The sequence below is a fragment of the Spinacia oleracea genome, chromosome 6, assembly GCF_020520425.1.
Source record: "Spinacia oleracea cultivar Varoflay chromosome 6, BTI_SOV_V1, whole genome shotgun sequence".
Lineage (NCBI taxonomy): Eukaryota > Viridiplantae > Streptophyta > Magnoliopsida > Caryophyllales > Amaranthaceae > Spinacia > Spinacia oleracea.
In genome coordinates, this window is record NC_079492.1 from 135,706,256 (window position 1) to 135,726,585 (window position 20,330).

The 20,330-nt window shown below is 35.8% G+C and overlaps 3 protein-coding genes across 3 annotated transcripts; 2 read left to right on the forward strand and 1 right to left on the reverse strand.

Moving 5' to 3' along the window:
* Positions 1-5,240: 5,240 nt before the first annotated feature.
* LOC110794789 (uncharacterized) lies at positions 5,241-10,921 on the forward strand. The gene is made up of 4 exons (XM_021999751.2): positions 5,241-6,597; positions 6,696-7,144; positions 10,086-10,128; positions 10,260-10,921. Exons 1-4 carry the CDS (start codon positions 6,480-6,482, stop codon positions 10,688-10,690), a joined length of 1,041 nt encoding a protein of 346 aa, XP_021855443.1. The 5' UTR covers positions 5,241-6,479; the 3' UTR covers positions 10,691-10,921.
* A 315-nt stretch (positions 10,922-11,236) lies between these two features.
* LOC110794788 (33 kDa ribonucleoprotein, chloroplastic) lies at positions 11,237-13,775 on the forward strand. Its single transcript, XM_021999750.2, has 4 exons — positions 11,237-11,850; positions 11,942-12,043; positions 12,995-13,303; positions 13,439-13,775. The coding sequence occupies exons 1-4, from the start codon at positions 11,401-11,403 to the stop codon at positions 13,520-13,522; spliced, it is 945 nt and encodes a 314-aa protein (XP_021855442.1). The 5' UTR covers positions 11,237-11,400; the 3' UTR covers positions 13,523-13,775.
* Positions 13,776-13,859: 84 nt separating this feature from the next.
* LOC110794787 (uncharacterized) lies at positions 13,860-20,138 on the reverse strand. The gene is made up of 12 exons (XM_021999749.2): positions 19,982-20,138; positions 19,872-19,892; positions 19,662-19,762; positions 19,443-19,500; positions 19,307-19,350; positions 19,058-19,138; positions 17,934-18,004; positions 17,734-17,844; positions 16,373-16,455; positions 15,427-15,643; positions 14,624-14,707; positions 13,860-14,175 (listed from the first exon to the last, which is right to left on the reverse strand). Exons 1-12 carry the CDS (start codon positions 20,007-20,009, stop codon positions 14,109-14,111), a joined length of 966 nt encoding a protein of 321 aa, XP_021855441.1. The 5' UTR covers positions 20,010-20,138; the 3' UTR covers positions 13,860-14,108.
* Between the last annotated feature and the right edge of the window lie 192 nt (positions 20,139-20,330).

Sequence of the window (20,330 nt, forward strand, 5' to 3'; positions counted from 1 at the left end):
CGGCGCATAATCTAAGGTTAATCAAACTCAAATCAAAATAGTCCGGCCGAACAGAATTGACGAGCAATAATAATAAGCTATAGAAATTATAATCAATCAATCAAATAATCAAGTCCACATATAATCCCAATCATGCATTCATGGATCCCCTAAACCCTAGAAATTAAACTACTCACTCATGATAACTAATAACAAAGCGATTAACATAATGGAAAACATGATCAAAGCAATAGAATAAATTAAAGTAAGAAGCAATACCTAATTCTCGAACAATGGAAATTGAAAGCTTGTGTTTTTTTATAAATCGAACTAAGTGTTTGAATTAATGTAGAGAGGAAATAAAACTTAGAAAAATAAACTAAGGGTTTAGTGCTCGAAAATAAGATATCCCTAAAAAATAAAACAAGTTTGCTTATATAGTTTTGCCAAAACAAGGCCTAAAAACGGAATTAAAAACGCGAAAAACTGCTGGAGGTTGGCGTCGCTTCGCCCGATCGGGCGACGCTTCGCCCGATCGGGCGAATCACTCGATAGTCGGCCCGATCGGGCCAAAATCCGCCCGATCGGGCGGATTGCGAAATCTCCACAAAGCCTCCAGATTGACCGCCCGATCCGCATCGGGCGAGTTGCGTTGATGAACTTGGCTTGCTTATAATTCCGCCCGATGGTTGCATTTCGCCCTCAGCTTCCAGGGCGATTTGCAATCTTCAATGTATCTCGCCCGTATCGCCAAGTCTAACTCCCGGGGCTCAACCATAAGCATCTAAGGCTCCCGAAAGTCGATGATGGAAGTCCCGAACTTCTCGGACTCATCTAGTGGCCTTGATCAACAATGAAACGGGTCTAAAACGACCAATTTCTCATAATCAAACCTGAAACTCAAGGCACACTCAATAGCACACATTAGTACTAGAAACGGCTCCTAAGAGCACGTTTGATACATAAAAGTACTAAGGGACGGGGGTGAAAACTCTATATAAAACGCATATATCAGTTGGTTGATGAGGTTAACTAGTGTTAATTCTCATTTTAGGTTAGCGACGAGATTGATTCTCGTTGCTTTCAAAAAACTTTTATCTTATCGTTGCTTCCCTTTCGGGGGTTTATAGCATGCATTTCGAGTTACTTTTAGTGACTCTCTGGGCTTGTGAGGAAATAACAAGTCGTTTGCAACCATCTCAGGGTATTACTTCTCTTTCGCTCTTTTCTTTGGTTTCCAAGCTCCATAGGTTTTCAGAGGTTTCTCCCAATGTTTATCAATCCCGTTGCAATTCAATCTTCAATAAGGAAATTAATAGCAAAAATGACTCCGGTCAGTTGACCTATGTAAGGCGTGGTAAACAGAGTCATGGCAACAAGCCAACAATCAAGGGTCGATATATGAAGATCATGCTACCCCTTCAGTTTTTAATATTTTGTCGGTAGTTCGGTGTGTATACTATGTAAGGGGTTTTAATGACCCTAATAATTTAGGTTGTTTTAGCATTAGTAAGTTGTAATATGTACACTTTCTTTATTTATGAAAATTAAGCTCATGTCAAAACAAAAAAAAAGCGTACGTCCCTAATCGTACCATACAAGACTGCACTCACCCCATGTTCAATTTTCATTTATTAAAAGCTATCGGCTAAATAATTTATAACTTCTATTTGGAGCATTTAGAAAATAAGTAATGCTCGCATTTATAGACAATCTCCGATCTCATTGGTGGGAATGTACATTAAAGCTTTCAGGATCTTTACATAATGGAATATGCGTACACAACTTGATTGATTATGGATGTTAACATTGATAATAATGCTCCTTCGAAGTCTCCACGTACCACATAAGTTGCTTTGACACCTCCATCCCCTGGTATTGTGAAAATTAACTTTGATGCATGAGTCAATTCGTAACAACTTTGGAACAACTATTATTGGGGACCACTTAGGAAATAATGTTGTTCGTCGAACCTACAATCTTGGAACTTCCTCTCCACTTTTTGCTAAAGCAACGGGTCTTCGTAATGGTCTTTTATTAGCCATCAAAAATAATATACGATATTATTTCATTGAGGGTGACAATTTATTAATTATAAGTATTTTACAGGAACAAATTCAATGCCCGTGGAAGATACAAGTGAATGAATGATGTCAAGCAACTATTGAATAATTTTTATAGTACTTCTTCTCGCCACATCTACATGGAAGCCAATCGCACAGTAGATTATGTTGTCTCTTTGGATCATCGCATACATACACATCAAGAAATTGATCTATACTTAGATAGTAAATTTTCTTATTTTATATCATTAGATAAGTTAGGGCGCAATCTTGAGAGAAGACTATGCTAACTTTTGTTGTATCTTTCCTTTAAAAACAAAATTGTTCATTTGATTTCACTTGACTTAGCTTTATAGGAACTTATTTGAGCGATTTTCGTAAAAAATGTTTAGGGATGTCGAAATTCCCAAAATATGCCATTTTAAACATAATTTCTTTACCGTCCACATCAAGCAAACTAGCTTTTTTTTTTCTTTAAATTATTGATCAGTACAAAACCATCAATTTAATTGTCGTTTTATAAATTTTTGTGACGAACATTATTCCACTTCTATTGCCATGCAAAAACAAGGAGAAACCTCCCTGAATTGGCGTTTTTGTCATAGATCGCCGATTTAGTTGATTGCTAATTGTTGAACCTAGAAAACAAATTTGTTTATTTGGGACTGTTGATTAAGTGGACTTTAAATTGAGTTAAAATATTGATAGGATAAAATTTAATCAAAATATATTAAAAGTTATAAAAAACAAGAAACGTTATCTGATAATACGTATAAGACCTTTTAGGCCCTGTTCAGTCCACCTTCAGGAACTTATTACTTATTTTAGATATTATTATTATTATTATTATTATTATTATTATTATTATTATTATTATTATTATTATTATTATTATTATTATTATTATTATTATATCAAAGAAGCGATTACACAAAGTTGGATGGGAGCCTAGCCACTAATTGGGCTCCGACACCCTTATTCAAAGCAAAACACAAACGATGAAAAAGAAAAGAACGAATGTTAACAGCATCCGTGTTACTCTGAGCAACCCGTGAGACCCTAAACATGAACTCGAGGGAATCACTCCCTAGTTCTCCGAAGGTGGAGAAAGCAAAAGCGATAAAACCATATCCGTTGCCTATGCACTTCGCTTCATACTTCTTCTTCTTCCTGGCAACAGCATTAGCGACAGCAAACCCAGGAGCAAAAGCATCAACTCCTGGCCCGGTGAATGGAGAGATACATGTGACATCTAAGCATACATTCTTCCCTTTGTCCCAAGAGTAGACGAGATTATATTATTATTATTATTATTATTATTATTATTATTATTATTATTATTATTATTATTGTTATTATTTTTGTTATTATTTTTGTTATTATTTTTATTATTATTATTATATATCATAAACGATCTGTGTAAAAAAATTTCAAACCATATCCAGCTTAGATCCGACCTGTCCAGATCAAAATCGATCTATCCAGATCATATCCAAATCAGAACTAATCTATCTAATTGATCTATCCAACGGATCTATCTAACCAATTTGTCCAGATCATGTCCAGACCATAACCCATTCAGATCAAAACCGATATGTCTAAAACTCATGTCTAGATTATAATTTTTTCATATCATGTCCAGATAAGAAACTATATGTCCAAATCAAAATCGACTTGTCTAATCATGTCCAGCTTAGAACCAATATGTTCAGATCATGTCCAACTTATAACTGATCTGTCTAGATCATGTCATGCTTAGAATCGATAAGTCCAGATCATGTCCAGCTCAGAATCGATCTGTCTAGATCATGTCTAGATTAGAACTGATATGTCCAGATCATGTCCAAATCAGAACATATCTATCCACATCATAATCGATCTATACAGATTAGAACCGAACTATATAGATCATGCCCTGATCAAAGCCTATATGTCTAACCGATTTGTCCATGTCATGTCCAAGTCAGAACCCATATATTCAGATCAAAACCGATATGTCCAGATCTTGTCCAGATAAGAATTGATCTGTCCAGACCACGTACGTCCGGATCATAATCGATTTATTTAGATCATAACCGATTTGTCCAGGTCTCCAGATCATGTTCAAATCAGAACTCATGTCCAAATCAAAATTAATTTGCCGAGATCATGTCAAGATCAAAACCCATATGTCCAAATCAAAATCGATATGTCCAGATGATGTTTATATCAAAATCGATCTATCAAGATCATGTCCATATTAGAATCGATATATCCATATCATGTTCTTATCATAACCCATATGTACACATCAGAATTGATATATCCAGATCATGTTCTTATCAAAACCTATATATTCAGATCAAAACTGATATGACCGGATCATGTCTAGATCCGAACCCATATATTCAGATCAAAATTGATATGTCCATATCAGAACCCATCATGTCAATAACATAACTCATATGTCCAGATTATAACAGATCTATCCAAATCATAACTGATATGTGCATAACATGTCCAGATCATAGCTGATATGTCCAGATCATGTCTAGACAAGAACGTATATGTCCAGACCAGAACCGTTATGTACGTCTAGATCATGTCCAGATCATGTCCATATCATAACTGATCTATATATCTAGATCATGTTCAATTCTATCTAATATAAGGAATAGTGTAATTTGAATAACATTATAAATTTGAATAGCATTTATTTTACACGTGAATCGTTTAATATTAATAATTATATATTTGTATTTAAATGTTAATTTTGAAAAATTAGATTCGTTCAGATCAGATCACAAAACAGACCAGATTAGATTAGTTCATATTAAAATCAGATGAGATCAAAAATAATAAATTCAGATCAGATCAAGAAATAATGAGTTCAGATCAGAAAAAATAAATGCAGATCAGATCAGATCAGATATGAGAAATAAGGTAAACGGGGACTTAATACAACTATATAGCTCCATCCGTTTCAGAACGCGAGTACTAATACAGTACATAGTATCCTAAATTAATGTAAAACAAGTTATTGACACCTAAAATTTTTTAAAAGGCGAAATAACCCTTAATTATTCATACCTATTCTTCAGCCTTTGACCTTCTTCTCGATCTTCTTGTCTGACTCTCTCCCCTCTCAACAAACACTCTCAATTGATTGATGAATTCCTTTCTCCCTCCTTTCTAAGGTAAGATTTTTGTGGTTTAATTGTTGATTAATCTTTCAAATTATATATGTATAAGAATTCTGAATTTTGATAAAGAACATATGAATGAGTTTGATATGTTCCAAAAAGGGCTTCGGATAGAATACCCGGTGGTAGAATTAGGGTGTCGGATAGGTTATCAGAGGTAATACACGAGTTTCGTGTTTCTCTTCCGGAAGTTATGTTTGATTGGTTTCTTTTTACAATACTAGTCCAACAAAAAAACATTACGGGAAACAAATCCGACTTGCAAATATTACATACCGTAAAATAATTGTCGTTGTGAGTCCATCCGTGCCCATCGACTTGCAAATACTACATACCCCACTGTCAACTACTCCCTCCGTCTCTTTTTGTTTTTTACGTTTTCCTTTTTTGGTATTTCAAAATGTTCTTTACATTTCCTTTTATATTATCATATAAATGCCATAATGTTCTATCAAAATCTGTGTCCAATAATTATTTTAACCAATTAAATTCATTGAGTCATTTAATCTCTCACACTTTTTCATTGGAACATTAAATATTTCTTATATTCCCAATATCAGAATTTTGATAAAAGTGAAAACATTATAAATAAACGTAATTTGTCTTGTTTAAATAAAAAAAATAAAGGAATCTCAACACACATTAATTAATCGTTAAAACGCGTGAAAAATATCAAACGTAAAGAACAAAAAGAAACGGAGGGAGTAACCCCATTAAATTAGTAAGTCAATTCAAGTGTGTTATACTCCGCAATGGATGGAGTAGTTGCATTTAGTACCTCCCTTTCGGAATGAGTGGAATATCAGAATTTTGATAAAAGTGAAAACATTATAAATAAACGTAATTTGTCTTGTTTAAATAAAAAAATAAAGGAATCTCAACACACATTAATTAATCGTTAAAACGCGTGAAAAATATCAAACGTAAAGAACAAAAAGAAACGGAGGGAGTAACCCCATTAAATTAGTAAGTCAATTCAAGTGTCTTATACTCCGCAACAGATGGAGTAGTTGCATTTAGTACCTCCCTTTCGGAATGAGTGGCACTTTTTTTTCCAGACCTGACTGATTTTGACCCAAATCGAATTTAATTTTCTCCTCCGTGAGTAGAGCAGAAATCAATATCCCTCTTCTTACATGACTGAAATCAATGGCAACCCAGCTCTGAATTCACTCCAATCAATTTCTGCAAATCTCAACCTAAAACATTCCACAAAAAATTTAAATTAAATACCAAAATTTAAATTGAATTCAAAATGTCGATGAACCAAGAAGAACCAAGCACAGCACCAAATTCAGATCGATGGTACACTCTAACCCTAGGTTCTTCCTTCAAAGATCATCAACCGTCTTCCAAATTCTGCACTCTACGCTGTAATCTTCCTCCCCTAATTTCCCTCTTTCAATTTATATTTTTTTTATCTCTTTGAATTTGAAAATTCTGATTTTGATTTGTTTTTTGTATTTTACAGATGAATTTAAGCCGGCGTCGATTGATAAAAGTCAACGGGGAGCATTGCATAAGACGAAGGACAATAAAATAAGCGTCGAATTCAACAATAATCAGCCTGGTAAACCTAAGGTTACCTTCGAAGGTTCTAGCGAAGATTACAAGGAAAACGACGCCGTTTTGTTTTTTGACGGCAATAGTTTCAAACTTGAACGCCTTCACCGTGCTGTTAAGCGTTTGCGTCATGTTCGCTTGCCCGGCGAATCTGCCACCGCTGCGCTGGCTGCATCTTCCGCAGCGGACGGTAGTTCGCCACCTGTGGGAAGAGGAGTTAAAGCTCAAGCCCAAGTGCAGCATCAACAGGTGCAACATGTGCAGCATCAACAGGTGCAGCCTCAAGCTTATAATAGCCGGTCTGCTTTTACAGCGCCCTTACCACCTCAGCCGCCACCTCCACCACCACCGGTTTCGGTCAGTTTTCGTGTTTTACCATTCATCTTCAGTATGTTCTGAATTATTTTAATGTATCAATTTTCATTGTTACATTTATCTTGCGTAGAAGGTGCTACTAACTGTTTACTATGTTGTTGTGATAGAATTAATGTGGTTTAATCACTAGAGTCAAATGTAGATTATTAGTTTGGAACATATATATAGTACTGTATTAGTTTCTGATCAATACTGATTTTTTGGGTATTAGATTCTCGGTACAGTAATTTAGGGGATGATTTATATCATTAGGATTAAATGAGTGTGTTTTGGCTAGGCTGTGTACTTAAATTGCACTTTTAATAAGGTGCTGGTTAATTCTTCCTTTGTGGAGTAACTGGATTTCGGTTACACTGACAGGTCAAACCCACATCTTGTTGTAGGTTGGTTAATTAGGGGTTGTATGATGCGTTTAGGTGATGAAAAGTATGTTTGGTGGACATGGTGGTAGCTAATAACTGTAGTAATCATACATATATGAATCATATGCTAAAACAGCTAGGATGGGAAATCTAATCTTGACCTGCTTGGGTAAACAATACAGCTTGCTTCTGGTCATAAGTTTCCAGTCTTGTATCCATTGATAAAAAAATATCAAATGTGCGTAGGTTCATTTTCGATAGATATGCATCGGTTGCTTGCATTACATATTTGAATGCAGAAATCATTGGATTTTTCCGTGCCCTACGGAGGGTGAACTAGTTCAAAATCACAGAGGGCACTTAGGGTAAGTGAAATCTGTAGCGGGTGAACTAGTTCAAAATTATGAGGGCACTAGTCAAGGGTAAGTGAAATATCTGGCAGGTGAACTAGTTAAAAATCATGAGGGCACTAGTCAAGGGTAAGTGAAACTGTAAAGGTTGAACTAGTTCAAATCATGAGGGTACTAGTCAAGGTCAGGGTAAGTGAAATCAGTGGAGGATTTAGGATTGTGAATTGTCTCTGATTTCAACCTGGAGTCCTTTTTAGATCAGCATGTGGCTTTAGGTTACCCTTGTATGATAGATCTTTCTCATTAAATTGCTGACTAGAGTGCTGGGACCATAATCCTCTTACCTACTAGGATACTGTGTAATAGGTTTCCCATTCTACTGTAATTCATAGAATCATAGTTCCCTATGTTACAAACTTTAATAGGACAATATCTGGTACTCTCCAAAGTAGTGAACTACTCCACCATAGCCTTCAAAGACTGATGTAGCAGATATAAAGAAGGTTGTGGAATGTTGCTGTGTAAAGGGAAGTTTATTTTTTAAAGTGATTTGAGTATTTGACCTCTCTTTAATGAAGTAAATACTAGGTACTTGTTGCTGCTTAAATATGATGGACCTCAACATCCCATAAATGCCTATTAATCATCTATAATACTCCACTGAACCGAATCTCATAAAAAATGTGTTTCATAACGGAGCTCCAACTTGGTATTGGCCCAAGCATAGTATTTATAACCAGAAGAATTGAAGCAATGAGGAGGCATACTAATCTGCTTGTAAAAGATTAGTTCAGTTCCATATTTGTGATTGGCAGTCTTCTGATCAAAACTTATTCTTAATGGGAAACAACCTTTATGTTATAACAGGGGTAATGTTGCAGACATCCCTCCTCCCGCCACCTCCTTCCTGTCTCCTATGTTGTTGCTTCTTTTTAGGCATCAGGGGGAATGCCTTTTGATGGTAGAAAGTATATCAGTTACCAAAGCATTTTCTGGTCATGTTTGATTCATTTCCTTTATCTCTGGACTACTCTGTTTTCCACTTTCCTTTCCCATCATGGCTAGGGAGGTGAAGGGAGAGGAGGACTAAGGCCTGAGGCTCAGCCTTTCAAAGAATCATTGATAAAGCATGCTAAGTATTCTTTTGGCTGCATTATCAGAAAGGGTTTGCTGTTGAAGTGGCCATAGGGAACTGACTATGTGACTGCTTATTGTCTCCAGGGTCACATGTTCCCTCTGTAAAGATAGGTTTATCTTAAGGTAGTGTATGGATATAAGTATTTCATTTCAAATTATGCATTTCGATTCCCACATTTCAAATCCTGACATTCAATTCCAAATTACTTGTTTGGGAAAAATAAAAACTCAAATTCCATCATTTCAAATGGTTTGGGTTGAAATTGAAATATTATTTCACAATTAAAAGAACTAATACTCAAGGAGTACATATGCTATTTGATCATGTATTTCCATCCTTAGATACCGACTTAGATCGGAGAGGAGTATGATTATTGAGATCTCTAATCGTCACTGTTTGATCTCTAATCTTCACTGTTTGATCGTCATGGTAAGGTTCTGGATTTGAATGGAGAAAAGCACGTCGTTGGTTTGGACTCTTCGATTTGAATGGAGAAAAGCACGAGGCTATGAAGAAGTTGCGAGAACGAGGGTGATGGTGTAGATATAAGGAGTGGTGGAGGAGAAAATTGATGGAGGTTGAGAGAGTTGATTGAGTTTTGGGATGTTCATCAATGGAAGAGCTAAGGAGAGAGAAAGTGAAGAGAGGAAGAAGATGAAGGAGTGACGGCTGTGAGTAGGGGAAAGAGAAAAAAAATGGATTTCAAATTACAGCATTTGACTTTGGATTTCAAATTCTTAACCTAAGCCTAGTTTTTTTAAAGCCTTGGATTTGGCCCAAATCCAATTACAAATTCCATACACTCCCAAACAATGTAATAGGGCCAAATCCAGGATTTCAAATGAAATCCTGGTTACCAAACGGGCCATAAGGATTTTTGCCAAGAGTTCATTAAACTATTCTTTCACATTACATAATATATTTTATTTTTACAACAACTCTGGAATTTCAGCAAAAGTGATGTGTTAAACATTTATGAATGCCTTTAGATAGCCTGATAGTCTGAATTACTTTCCGTTAGCGTTCCTGACTTCATATATTCTGTGCCTCTCCTCTCTCTATCAATGCTTCAGGTTGAAGTTGAGCGAATGGATGTTGGTGATGCTGGAAATTCGGGTAAGAAAGAATATTTACTTTCTTCTTTTGTTATATATTCCTGGTTTCATTTTTCTGTTGAACGGGACATGCTTAACTGCTTAAGCTACATTTTTTGCCAAAGTCCGATGATATGTATTTTGTTGGTGCAGGAAGAAAACCTAATGTTGAGAAGCCGACAAATACCCCTCCTCAACAACAAAATGTTATGGCATCTCCGGACTTTGATTTGGAAGAACACTTGGACATAATGATTGATGACGACGAGGACACATTAGAGGCTGTCAAAGATAGTGGTGAAGAAAAAGCAGTCCATACTGGCATTGATATTAACATCCCACAGCAAAATGACACGGATGATGATTTTGCTGATGTGGACGTGAATGATGATAACGGGGTTATGGCTGGTAATGCTGCGGCAGCCCTACGAGCCCAGGTTAATGCAGTGGAAAGGGTGGGCCACACTTCCAGCTCAAGTGCTAGCAGTGGGAGTGATAGTAGCGGAAGCAGCAGTGGAAGTGGTAGCGGTAGTAGCAGCAGCGATAGTGAGAGCAGTGATGGTGATTCTGTTAACTCTATTTGAGTTCTGTCTGGTGGCTTCCCTCTTGTTGTTATACCGTGACTCCGTCAGACAACGAGAGTTTTTTTTTTCTTTTTTTTTTCTAATATTATATGTATTGTTTATTATTCCTCTTTGAGATGGTGAAGATTGAAGATTGAAGATTGAAGATTGAAGAGAGAACCAGAGAATGTATAATAGATACTCCATCACGAATTATTATGGAAATAGAAAGAGTTCTTATTATACCGTTTACTATTGGCATCCAAAACTAGTTCATTTAACAATTTTAATTACTTACCGCAATTTCACCAATAAAATATTATCCAATATAAGTCGGAGGAAGTATTTTCGATTTACCCTTAATATAAAATAAAATGTTTGTTCCTTCAAACATTATAATAACAATTCTTTGTATAAGGCAACTCTTAAAGTGGCGTCTGTAGGTAATTTTCTGTGAAAATTATTAGATGCCTCCGGTATACCATATTACTATGCATTTAAGGTATTACATAGTTTTTTTTGCCCATTGTGATATATATCTCTCACAATTTCTCACCAGTTTGGAATCAATACGTTAATCCATGGTAAATTTTGGTAATTTTAAGTTTGAACTCGTGGTAATTGGTAAAAACATCAACTACCTTATCCAAGAACTGAATATGGGAGGGAAACAATCCTAACCAACAGCCAATTTGCCAAGCGACTTTCCCCTCCTCATCTCCATTGTAGCAATGGCGATAGCAACAGCTCTTTCCACCATTGTTACACCTTCATCCTCCTCCTCTACTACTTTCTCTCTCCTCCCTTCAGAAAGCTCTTTCGCCCACTTTTCTCTCAAGCCTAAACCTTTCCTCAAAACAACCCTAACACTTAAATCCCAACATTTCATTCCCACTCCCCTCCCTCTTCTCTTCCCTCTCCACCTCTGCCACTGTGCTTCCGCCTTGAGCGATACCGAAGAACAGATAACCGATGAATTTGAAGAAAACCCAGATGAATTTGAGCAAGAACCGGAACAAGAACAAGAGGGAATTGAGTCAGAAGAAGTTGAAGTTGCAAAAAATAAAGGGTTAGATTCAGTTGATGATTCCAGGATTTTTGTGGGAAATTTGCCTTATACTATGACTTCTGATCAATTGTCTGAAGTCTTTGCTGAAGCTGGTCAAGTAAAGTCCATTGAGGTATATTCTCCTCATAATTTGTTGTGGAAATTGAGTATTTTTTTTTGGTAAAATTCTGATGTTTTTTATTATTACGCTCACAAAATTGCAGATTATATATGATAAGGTTACTGATAGGAGCAGAGGGTTTGGATTTGTTACCATGGGAAGCGTTGATGAGGCGAAAGAGGCTGTTCGGCTGTTTGATGGTTCTGTAAGTCTTTCGTCTGATTGTTGCTTGCTTATACAACTAAATTTTGTTATCTGTTTGAGCCATTTACTACTTTGTTAACATTAGAACTAACTAGTTCTAATACTGTTGCTGAACGGTACTAGAAAGAACAAAATTCAAGTAAAAAACTTATTAATTTAGAAGTGTATCTCATTTGTATCTAGGAATGAACCAGAGTATCTAGAAACTGTCATGTCAAACCATTTCCTGCTTTCTACAGCTAACACCTTCTACAGCTCACACTTAACTTCACTCGAACCTTCCCTATCATACCTTTCCATTTCTTCTCTCCATAACCCCCTATATATATCTCTCTCCTCCAATCAAACTTTATCATCTTCACTTCAAACATCAATCTCAAAGATTTTTTTCATTACACTTTTCTTAGCCAGTTTTATTGCTGCCTCCAAAGCCAACTTCAATGATGACTTTACCATTACTTGGGGAGATGGTAGAGGTAAGGTCCTCAACTCCGGGGACGACCTCACCCTCTCCCTTGACAAAGGCTCCGTCTCCGCCCATATGGTCCCCTGGATAAGGACACTTGCAACTTCATATTGGTCCATAAATTTTGATAATTTTCACAAATTGGTTGAGCCTGGGTTGATATAAAATTTCGAAGTTGATGAGTTGTTTTGCAAAAACTATATGAACTGTGCCAAAAAAAAAATTAGCAGTGCCGAAGACTATATAGAACTGTGCTAAAAAAAATTCCAAACTTGATCATAGAGTTGTTTTGTTATTTTCTTCTCTAGTGACTGAGTGTTTGGTGAGTTACATTGGCTACAACTTATTAGTTGACAGAAAATGCAATAAATTTAGTTCAGTTCCCAAGTTTAAGACTTTGATCCAAAAGATAGACAAATGACAGTTACCTTGTTTTAGTGACATCACAAATTAATGACTTAATCTATATGTAATTGCATTGGGCAGCAAGTTGGAGGCCGAACTGTGAGGGCAAACTTACCAGAAGTGCCAAGAGGTGGTGAGAGGAAAGTGATGGGGCCAACTATTCGAAATAGCAACCAGAGTTATGTGGATACTCCTCACAAGATCTATGCTGGTAATCTCGGATGGGGAGTTACAACACAAGGCCTCCGAGAAGCCTTTGTTAACCGAGAAGGCTTTCTAAGTGCCAAAGTGATATACGAGAGAGCAAGTGGAAGATCACGAGGTTTTGGCTTCGTCACTTTCTCAACTGTTGAGGCTGCAAATTCTGCTCTCACTTCTATGAATGGAGTGGTAAGTACTGTTTGAAATTTGTCTCTTGGATTTTCAATATTAACGTTGTTGAATTTGACTAATAATCATAATAATACGGAGTACTTAGTTTTTAATAATTGGATATGTTTTGATTTTGCAACTTTTGATTAATAGGAACTGGAAGGACGGCCTTTACGATTGAACATGGCATCTGATAGAATTCGCTCTACCCCTGAGGCTAACGTTGAGCAGAGTTAGCCCTTGAAAAGGGATTTAGGATGAAATACCATCTGACTAGATTTACTAAGATGATATTTGAGGAACAAATTTAGAGGAAGCACTCGGTCAAGCTCCTTACTTTTGATCTCATAGTTCTTTTTCAAATACAAGCGGAGTATAGAGTATGGCTCTGTGGTGCAAATGAGGCTATTCTTTTTCATTTAATTTCATAATTTACTATGTGTAAGTTGAATTCTTAAGGTGAATACAGATCCCTTTATCGTTAGCGATCTGATAAAGCATCATAATTCTGAATCTGTACACAACATAGTATAGCTCCATTTTTCATGGCGAAGTGCAGATTGCTTGTCCAAACTTTTGGCAACTAAAACACAAAAATGTCATTGACCAAAGGATTCGAACTTCCAAGATCCAACATGAACATCGAAATTATTATTCATGGTTTCACTACTTAAGCAACAATCTAATTTTGAGTTTTGGTACAAAACCTTCAGTCATAGAATAAAAAGGTAGGATGTTGCTTCTCCATAAACTGCAAGAAGGTTATCTTCCTTAGCCATCAAGTCCTTTAGCAATCAAGTCTGTTAAATGGGGCAGAATTTTTTTACTGGTTCTCTTTACCAGTGAGTAGAGCATCAGCAGCAGAGTCCAAATCATGAGGAAAAAAGACCCTGCACCGTATAACAGAATGGATTTAGAATTACATTCTAGGGCATGTATGTGTTACCAGAAATGTAGCTCATTAGCACATAGGAGTCCGAATCTTCTGTCCCTCAATCCATATACCATTTGTGTGCTACTTCATTCCATTGGTTAATATTAATATTATTTTGGATATGAAAATAAAAGTGGTTGATTAACTTACAAAATCAACCAATAGGCAGAAGTGACACATAAGTGGTGCATAAATTGTGGGATCGAGGATTTTGACCCCATACAGAGTACTCTGTAATAAATACTCTTTTGTTGTATACATACTTGTGCAGCTATAAGCGTGCTAATGCCTGTGGAAACTATCCGATTAACTCTAGAACACCAAATAAAATAAATTTAAATAATTCCCATAAAGAAAGTAATAAAAGCATGAATGAATGAATGAATGAATGCCCATGAATTTACCTGCAAGTATTGTGGTACACATCCTGACTCAGCTGATTTATGTCAGCAATACCCTTGCAGCCAGCAACCACCTCGAGGACTTGCCTACAGTTCAAAGGTGTCTCATCAGACTCATAACTGAACATAACAATAACCAGAAAGAAATATATCACAAACCACAAGAAAGAATATCGATCACAAGCAACAAAAATACATGATTTAAAAAAAAAGTAGGAATATAAATCGAGACTATGATAAGCGAGTTAAAGAAACTAGTATGATTAAACAGCCTCTGAGTATTTACATAACTCACTAGCCAAAGGGTGCCTAAAACAAACACTCATTCCAAACTTGAATGATATGGTGGTTCATGATGCATAGAAGCAGTACACTGGACACTAAATCGGCAGTGAACTTGTGCTCTATGCTTCTTCAAACAAAATTTCATATGACGAGAAATTCTAAACCATAATCATGCGTACACCACAAGCCAGAATTTATATGATTATCCAACGAGACAACCCGCACCCCACACCGTTTCCTATTTGGGAGCTAGATCGTGTTAGCAACATCATTCGAAGAAGATGCTACATCTTTTATCACATAAAAACTCAGGACAAAATCAACGTGTTACCGTTTCGAATATTTGTCCACATTAATTTTTGTATTTTGAACATTTCTGATTCAGAAACAATGCCAAGAAAACAAAATTATATGACAATGATGCATCAGGAGTTCAGCACAAAACCAGTCTAAAGCAGTCGCAGAAATTCAAAAGAAGAAATGCCACACGAAGTTGTAACTTGAGAATAAATTAAACTAACCGAACTAAGCAGGGTTCATTTCTCCCTTTGACAAGGCACTCTGGATCATATTTCTCTTTCTTTTTAGATGGCCAAGTTGACTTAACCATTTTAATCCCTGCATGAGTGTTCTTAATCTCACAGTACGGTGAATCTGTTTCAATCATCATCCTCTCAACAGGTATTCCCTTCACCACCTCCAGATTCTCAGCCGTCTTCAGAGAGCAGCCATTGAGTCCTGTTTGTAACAGTAATAAGAGAAAAGAACCACAGGTCAGGATTCTGCTTGAAGCTAATAATCATACATGGAAAGGAATTATTAAAACTCATATGACTTACTGAGCAAAAGGATCATATTTTCCATAGCTAAAAGAGTAAATAATTACCACAGTTTTATATACTCAGCAACTTCAACCACATCCAAGCATTTATCTAGTAGAAGGAAAGGGCTTCCGGATTTCAAACACAAACAATTGCATGAAGAAATAAGATTTAGAACTTTGGAACATTGAAATAGAAACTGGGCAGTATAGAAGAGCAACGATGTAATACCCTTCAATACATTGGCAATGTTAAGTACAAATTTGTGTTGTTCCAAACTAAAACCTATTAGTTTTCACTTTTTCAGTAGTTGAGCATCAGCGGGATATAGGAGTAGCAGATTTTACCGGTTTCTTTCCGCAACAGGCCACCCCTTTTCCTTAATTGTTCAAGAGCCCATTATTTATTCTTTCAGGAAATTTAATTGACAATTTGACATGCACCGACAGAAAAGGTCCAAAAAACGACCCCTGGAATTCTTTTTTTGGCTCTTTTAATTAGTCAACGACGGAAAAGTATTCAGCCATCGATCATTTTTCTCATCGTATCAATATACTGTTGGTTAAATCCACAACTTTGACCTACTACTGCCTAATACAGAAATAGAAATATAATAGAAGCTTGCTTGGGAAATAAGTGTATTTACCAATGTACATATTACTGAAAGAAAGTAGTTTATCACGATCTTCTGCACTTCCAGTAAAAGAATGAGCAACTCCAGATAAAAATCTGAAAACCAAGAATGTGGCAGTGATATCAAATTGCTGCATCTAAAGAGAACATAGACATCTGCAATCATCTTAAATACAGTCATGTTATATTTCCAAAAATTGCCATACAGAATACAACAAAACTCCTTCCAGTATCACATCCTTGGTCTAAGTACTCTTCTCAGAGTTCTCACTACCTTACGAAAGTTATTACTCGTGATCCAATTTCAATAATCTTATAATAAAAAACCAGTAAGATTGCTATTATCCAGGTTTAGGATATGAATTGTTGTAAGTGGAAAGACATATTGTAAGTTGATTCTAAATTTGCGACATACGACATAATTACCACCAGGTTGATGATCACAGCCAAAGAAAGTTTGTCAGTACTCAGTAGGGGTACAAATGAGTTGAGTATTGCTGTATTGTTGGTATGTTCAGGTTCACAAACTGATATTGGTCCATCCTAATTACAATAAGATTTTCGCCTAGCCTTAACCTTGAAAATTTCAGCTCAACTCAAAGGCTAGTAAGTGAACAGGAGTTCTCTTACAAACTCGACTAATTTGAAACCGTACTATAGACATGGAAAGTTTGAACTGAAGAAAATAGAAACTAAGATATCAGTGATATACAGCTGAGAGCGGCATTTGAGATACTGATTATTACTGACATCCGAGTTAAGAGTTTAATGGAGGAGAGCAATGCAGCAATCCAAAATGACACATTTAAAATCAAACTTCTTTAGCACACTGTCTTCTAATGGTCATCTTATTTTGATCAGTATGGCTTTCACTGCCTGTTTGGAAGGCGTTACTAAATAAAAGTAATGGTAACGAATTAATACGCATTGTTGTACAGAGGGTCGCATGCCAATGTTAATGGTAAGTTGGTAATGGAAGTCCAACCCAAACATGTGTTACTCTTCTCATTTTTCCATTACCACTCAACAGCACCTCTAAAGTGGTCATGGATGGCAATGAAAATCAATTAAAAAAATAAAATAATTTGAGGTGGAGAAGCACTCCCATGGACAATAGCATGAGACTCTCCATACAAAATTAAATATAGATTCTTTCTACCACCAAATATTATTGCTTACTAACAAACAATCGATGTTCAGGTGTTTCTTTCTATTACTTTTCACATACAATTTTGCAGGATCATAGACAATAATGTGTTTTACTAGGGCCGCAGCAGCCACTTAAATGCTATATCTGGAATTTGAGATACAGGCAATAATATAAAGTAAGATCGGACAAAATATTACATGAAAGGCACGAGGATATCGATGTACCTGCTTTTATTGCGATCAAGAATATCACAGAAATCTGCTGCAGCTTCACGCATATGCAGGAACATTGGCAGCTTCATAGCATATGCCAATTCGAATTGTTTCTCAAAATACCTAGGACCACAGACATTTTCACGTGACTAAACCAATGATAAGTAGAGAAAGAAAACCAATGGCAGTAAGGATTAAATAGAAATACATACTTCTTTTGGATATCAACTTGACAAAACTGAAGTCTGTCATAGTCCAGTCCACATTCACCTATCGCCACAACCTACCTTAAATAGTAAATCATAAATATCAAGCACAAAAACATTTGAATACTGTAAGAATAAAACGTCAATCCAAAAAACCAGCATCCCAATGTATCAAAGGGAAGAAGTGAATAACCATGTATAATGTTAAAACAGGAAATGGACAAGATAAAATCACAAAAGGTGGTTAGGATGAAAGTAAGATTGACTCCAATTCATTAATCACATATGGAGCTTTTCATGCAATACAGAGTATGCCATAAAAGCAGCCATGAGGGCCATGACCTAATTGTTTGTTGATTAGTTACATAGGAAATAGTATCATACCAAAAAAAAAAAAAAAATGACCAGTAAAAGGGTCAGCGTTAGTGATTTTCTATATCATATCACTTCTGTAACAAAGTCGAACTGGAAATGACTGCTACAATGGAGAAAAATGGACTAAAAAGAAGGATATGTTGCTATTTATATGATCTCATCTAGCTAATTAATTCTGCTGATGACATGCATAGATTATTATAGTATTATATCTCAGCGCACATGACGAAACTTTGTCAATTGAGCTACATGTCTCATATTAGTAAAAGTTCATGTGACAGCAACTACTAGCACAGTAGCATCAAGAAAAACAGAAAGCTTCGTCTACTGTATATAATGTTCTTTGGATACATGTAATCATCTCACTGTTGAGAAGACATTGATGAACATAGCAGCAGTACAAGGACAGAATGCTCATTTGATTGCTCATAGAAAATGGGGATTTTGTTTAATGACCGACACAATATTCTTAAGGTAGAGTTCAATTGATGAAACCAACATATAATTCAATTACATGAACATAGCATTAGTTCATATTAGCAAAATAAATCAATTCAAGATTGAAGCAAAATACTTAAGGTGGTCTTAGTATTCTTGAATGGTGCGGCAAGTCCAGTGCAAAATGAATAACAGAAAATATAAAGCACCAAAAGAAACTAGCAACTCCCAATAAGATAAACAGATGATCAAGTTCCACAATCAGATACTCACCAGTAACCCAAATAAAATTTCAGATTTTTATAAATGATCCCTACCTTTCCCTTCTCGACTCCCTCCTTAGCTAGGAATAGAAGTTCCTGAAAATGCTTTTCTGGATCGCCGCTTTCTTCAAATTCCTTGAAGCGACAGAACATTCACCCAAATAAATCAGTCCAAATTACCTTAAGCAAGCATCACAACTCTTTTCAACAAATCATCATTTAGTAAGTTCGAACAGCTAACTTATTTAGGGTCATTTTATGTGGAAAAAAAAACTACTGTAAAACAAACACTGATATACATACATTGCATCTAGTTGGATGCACACCAACCGTACAAAATAGCCTTCCTGCAAAGATTAACACCTCAAATTACCAACATTACATAACTTACTATATTCATACTAACTTAATTCAATTTAAAAGAAATCATAGCCCAAACCATCAGTTTCTGCAATTGCTAGAGCTTTTTTCGACTCCTCGAGAGATCCTCCTGTAACCTAAACCCAATAAAACTTGAATTACTGCCACAAAAATCATTAATTTAATGGTAAATACATCACAATTCATCAAAATACAACAAACCCAGGAAAAATTAGGAGCAACAACATAGACTTCAACTCAAAACAAAATATAGGTATCACAAAAAGAGATGAATTACGATTATTCGATCAATTCCAGCATTCCAAGCTCTGTTTAAAACTACTTGAATATCTGGGATATGGCAATTCTTGCCATGATAAATTCCCTTAAACATGCCATCTATAAAAATTCAGAAACTTCATCAAATTAGATGAAAAAAGATAATAGAAAGGGCATTAAAACTAGTGAAGCAGAGAATGAACACCAAGTGTTTGATAAAATGCCTGACCTGTGAAATTAACTGCAATATCTGTTAAAAGAGAAGGAAAAATAGATTAAAGAATGAATTAAGAGTTGTTTGGTTAGATTAAATGTTTGAGGGGATAAAAGATGACTTGCCTATCATCCGCAGTGCAGGTGTAGCCATTGCCAAATTCGTTGTGCCTTACTTTGGTGATGGAGGACGGGAAAGTGAACTAATCTGAAAGTCTGAAGAACAGGAGGAGTTTGAAGGTTGAGGAGAAATCTATTTTGGACTTTTTCCCCCTAATACTTTGTTTAATGCAAAATTTTAAAAGTCTCAATTAACATAGCTAATCTCCGAGATTAATTCAAACATTGGGCACAATTTAATTAAATGATTAATGGGTATTATTAATAGTACATAGCGGTATACGACGTTTATTAAATTAGTGGTACATAGCAGTACACGTTGTTTATTGTAGAACTTCCATTATTTAATAAGCTT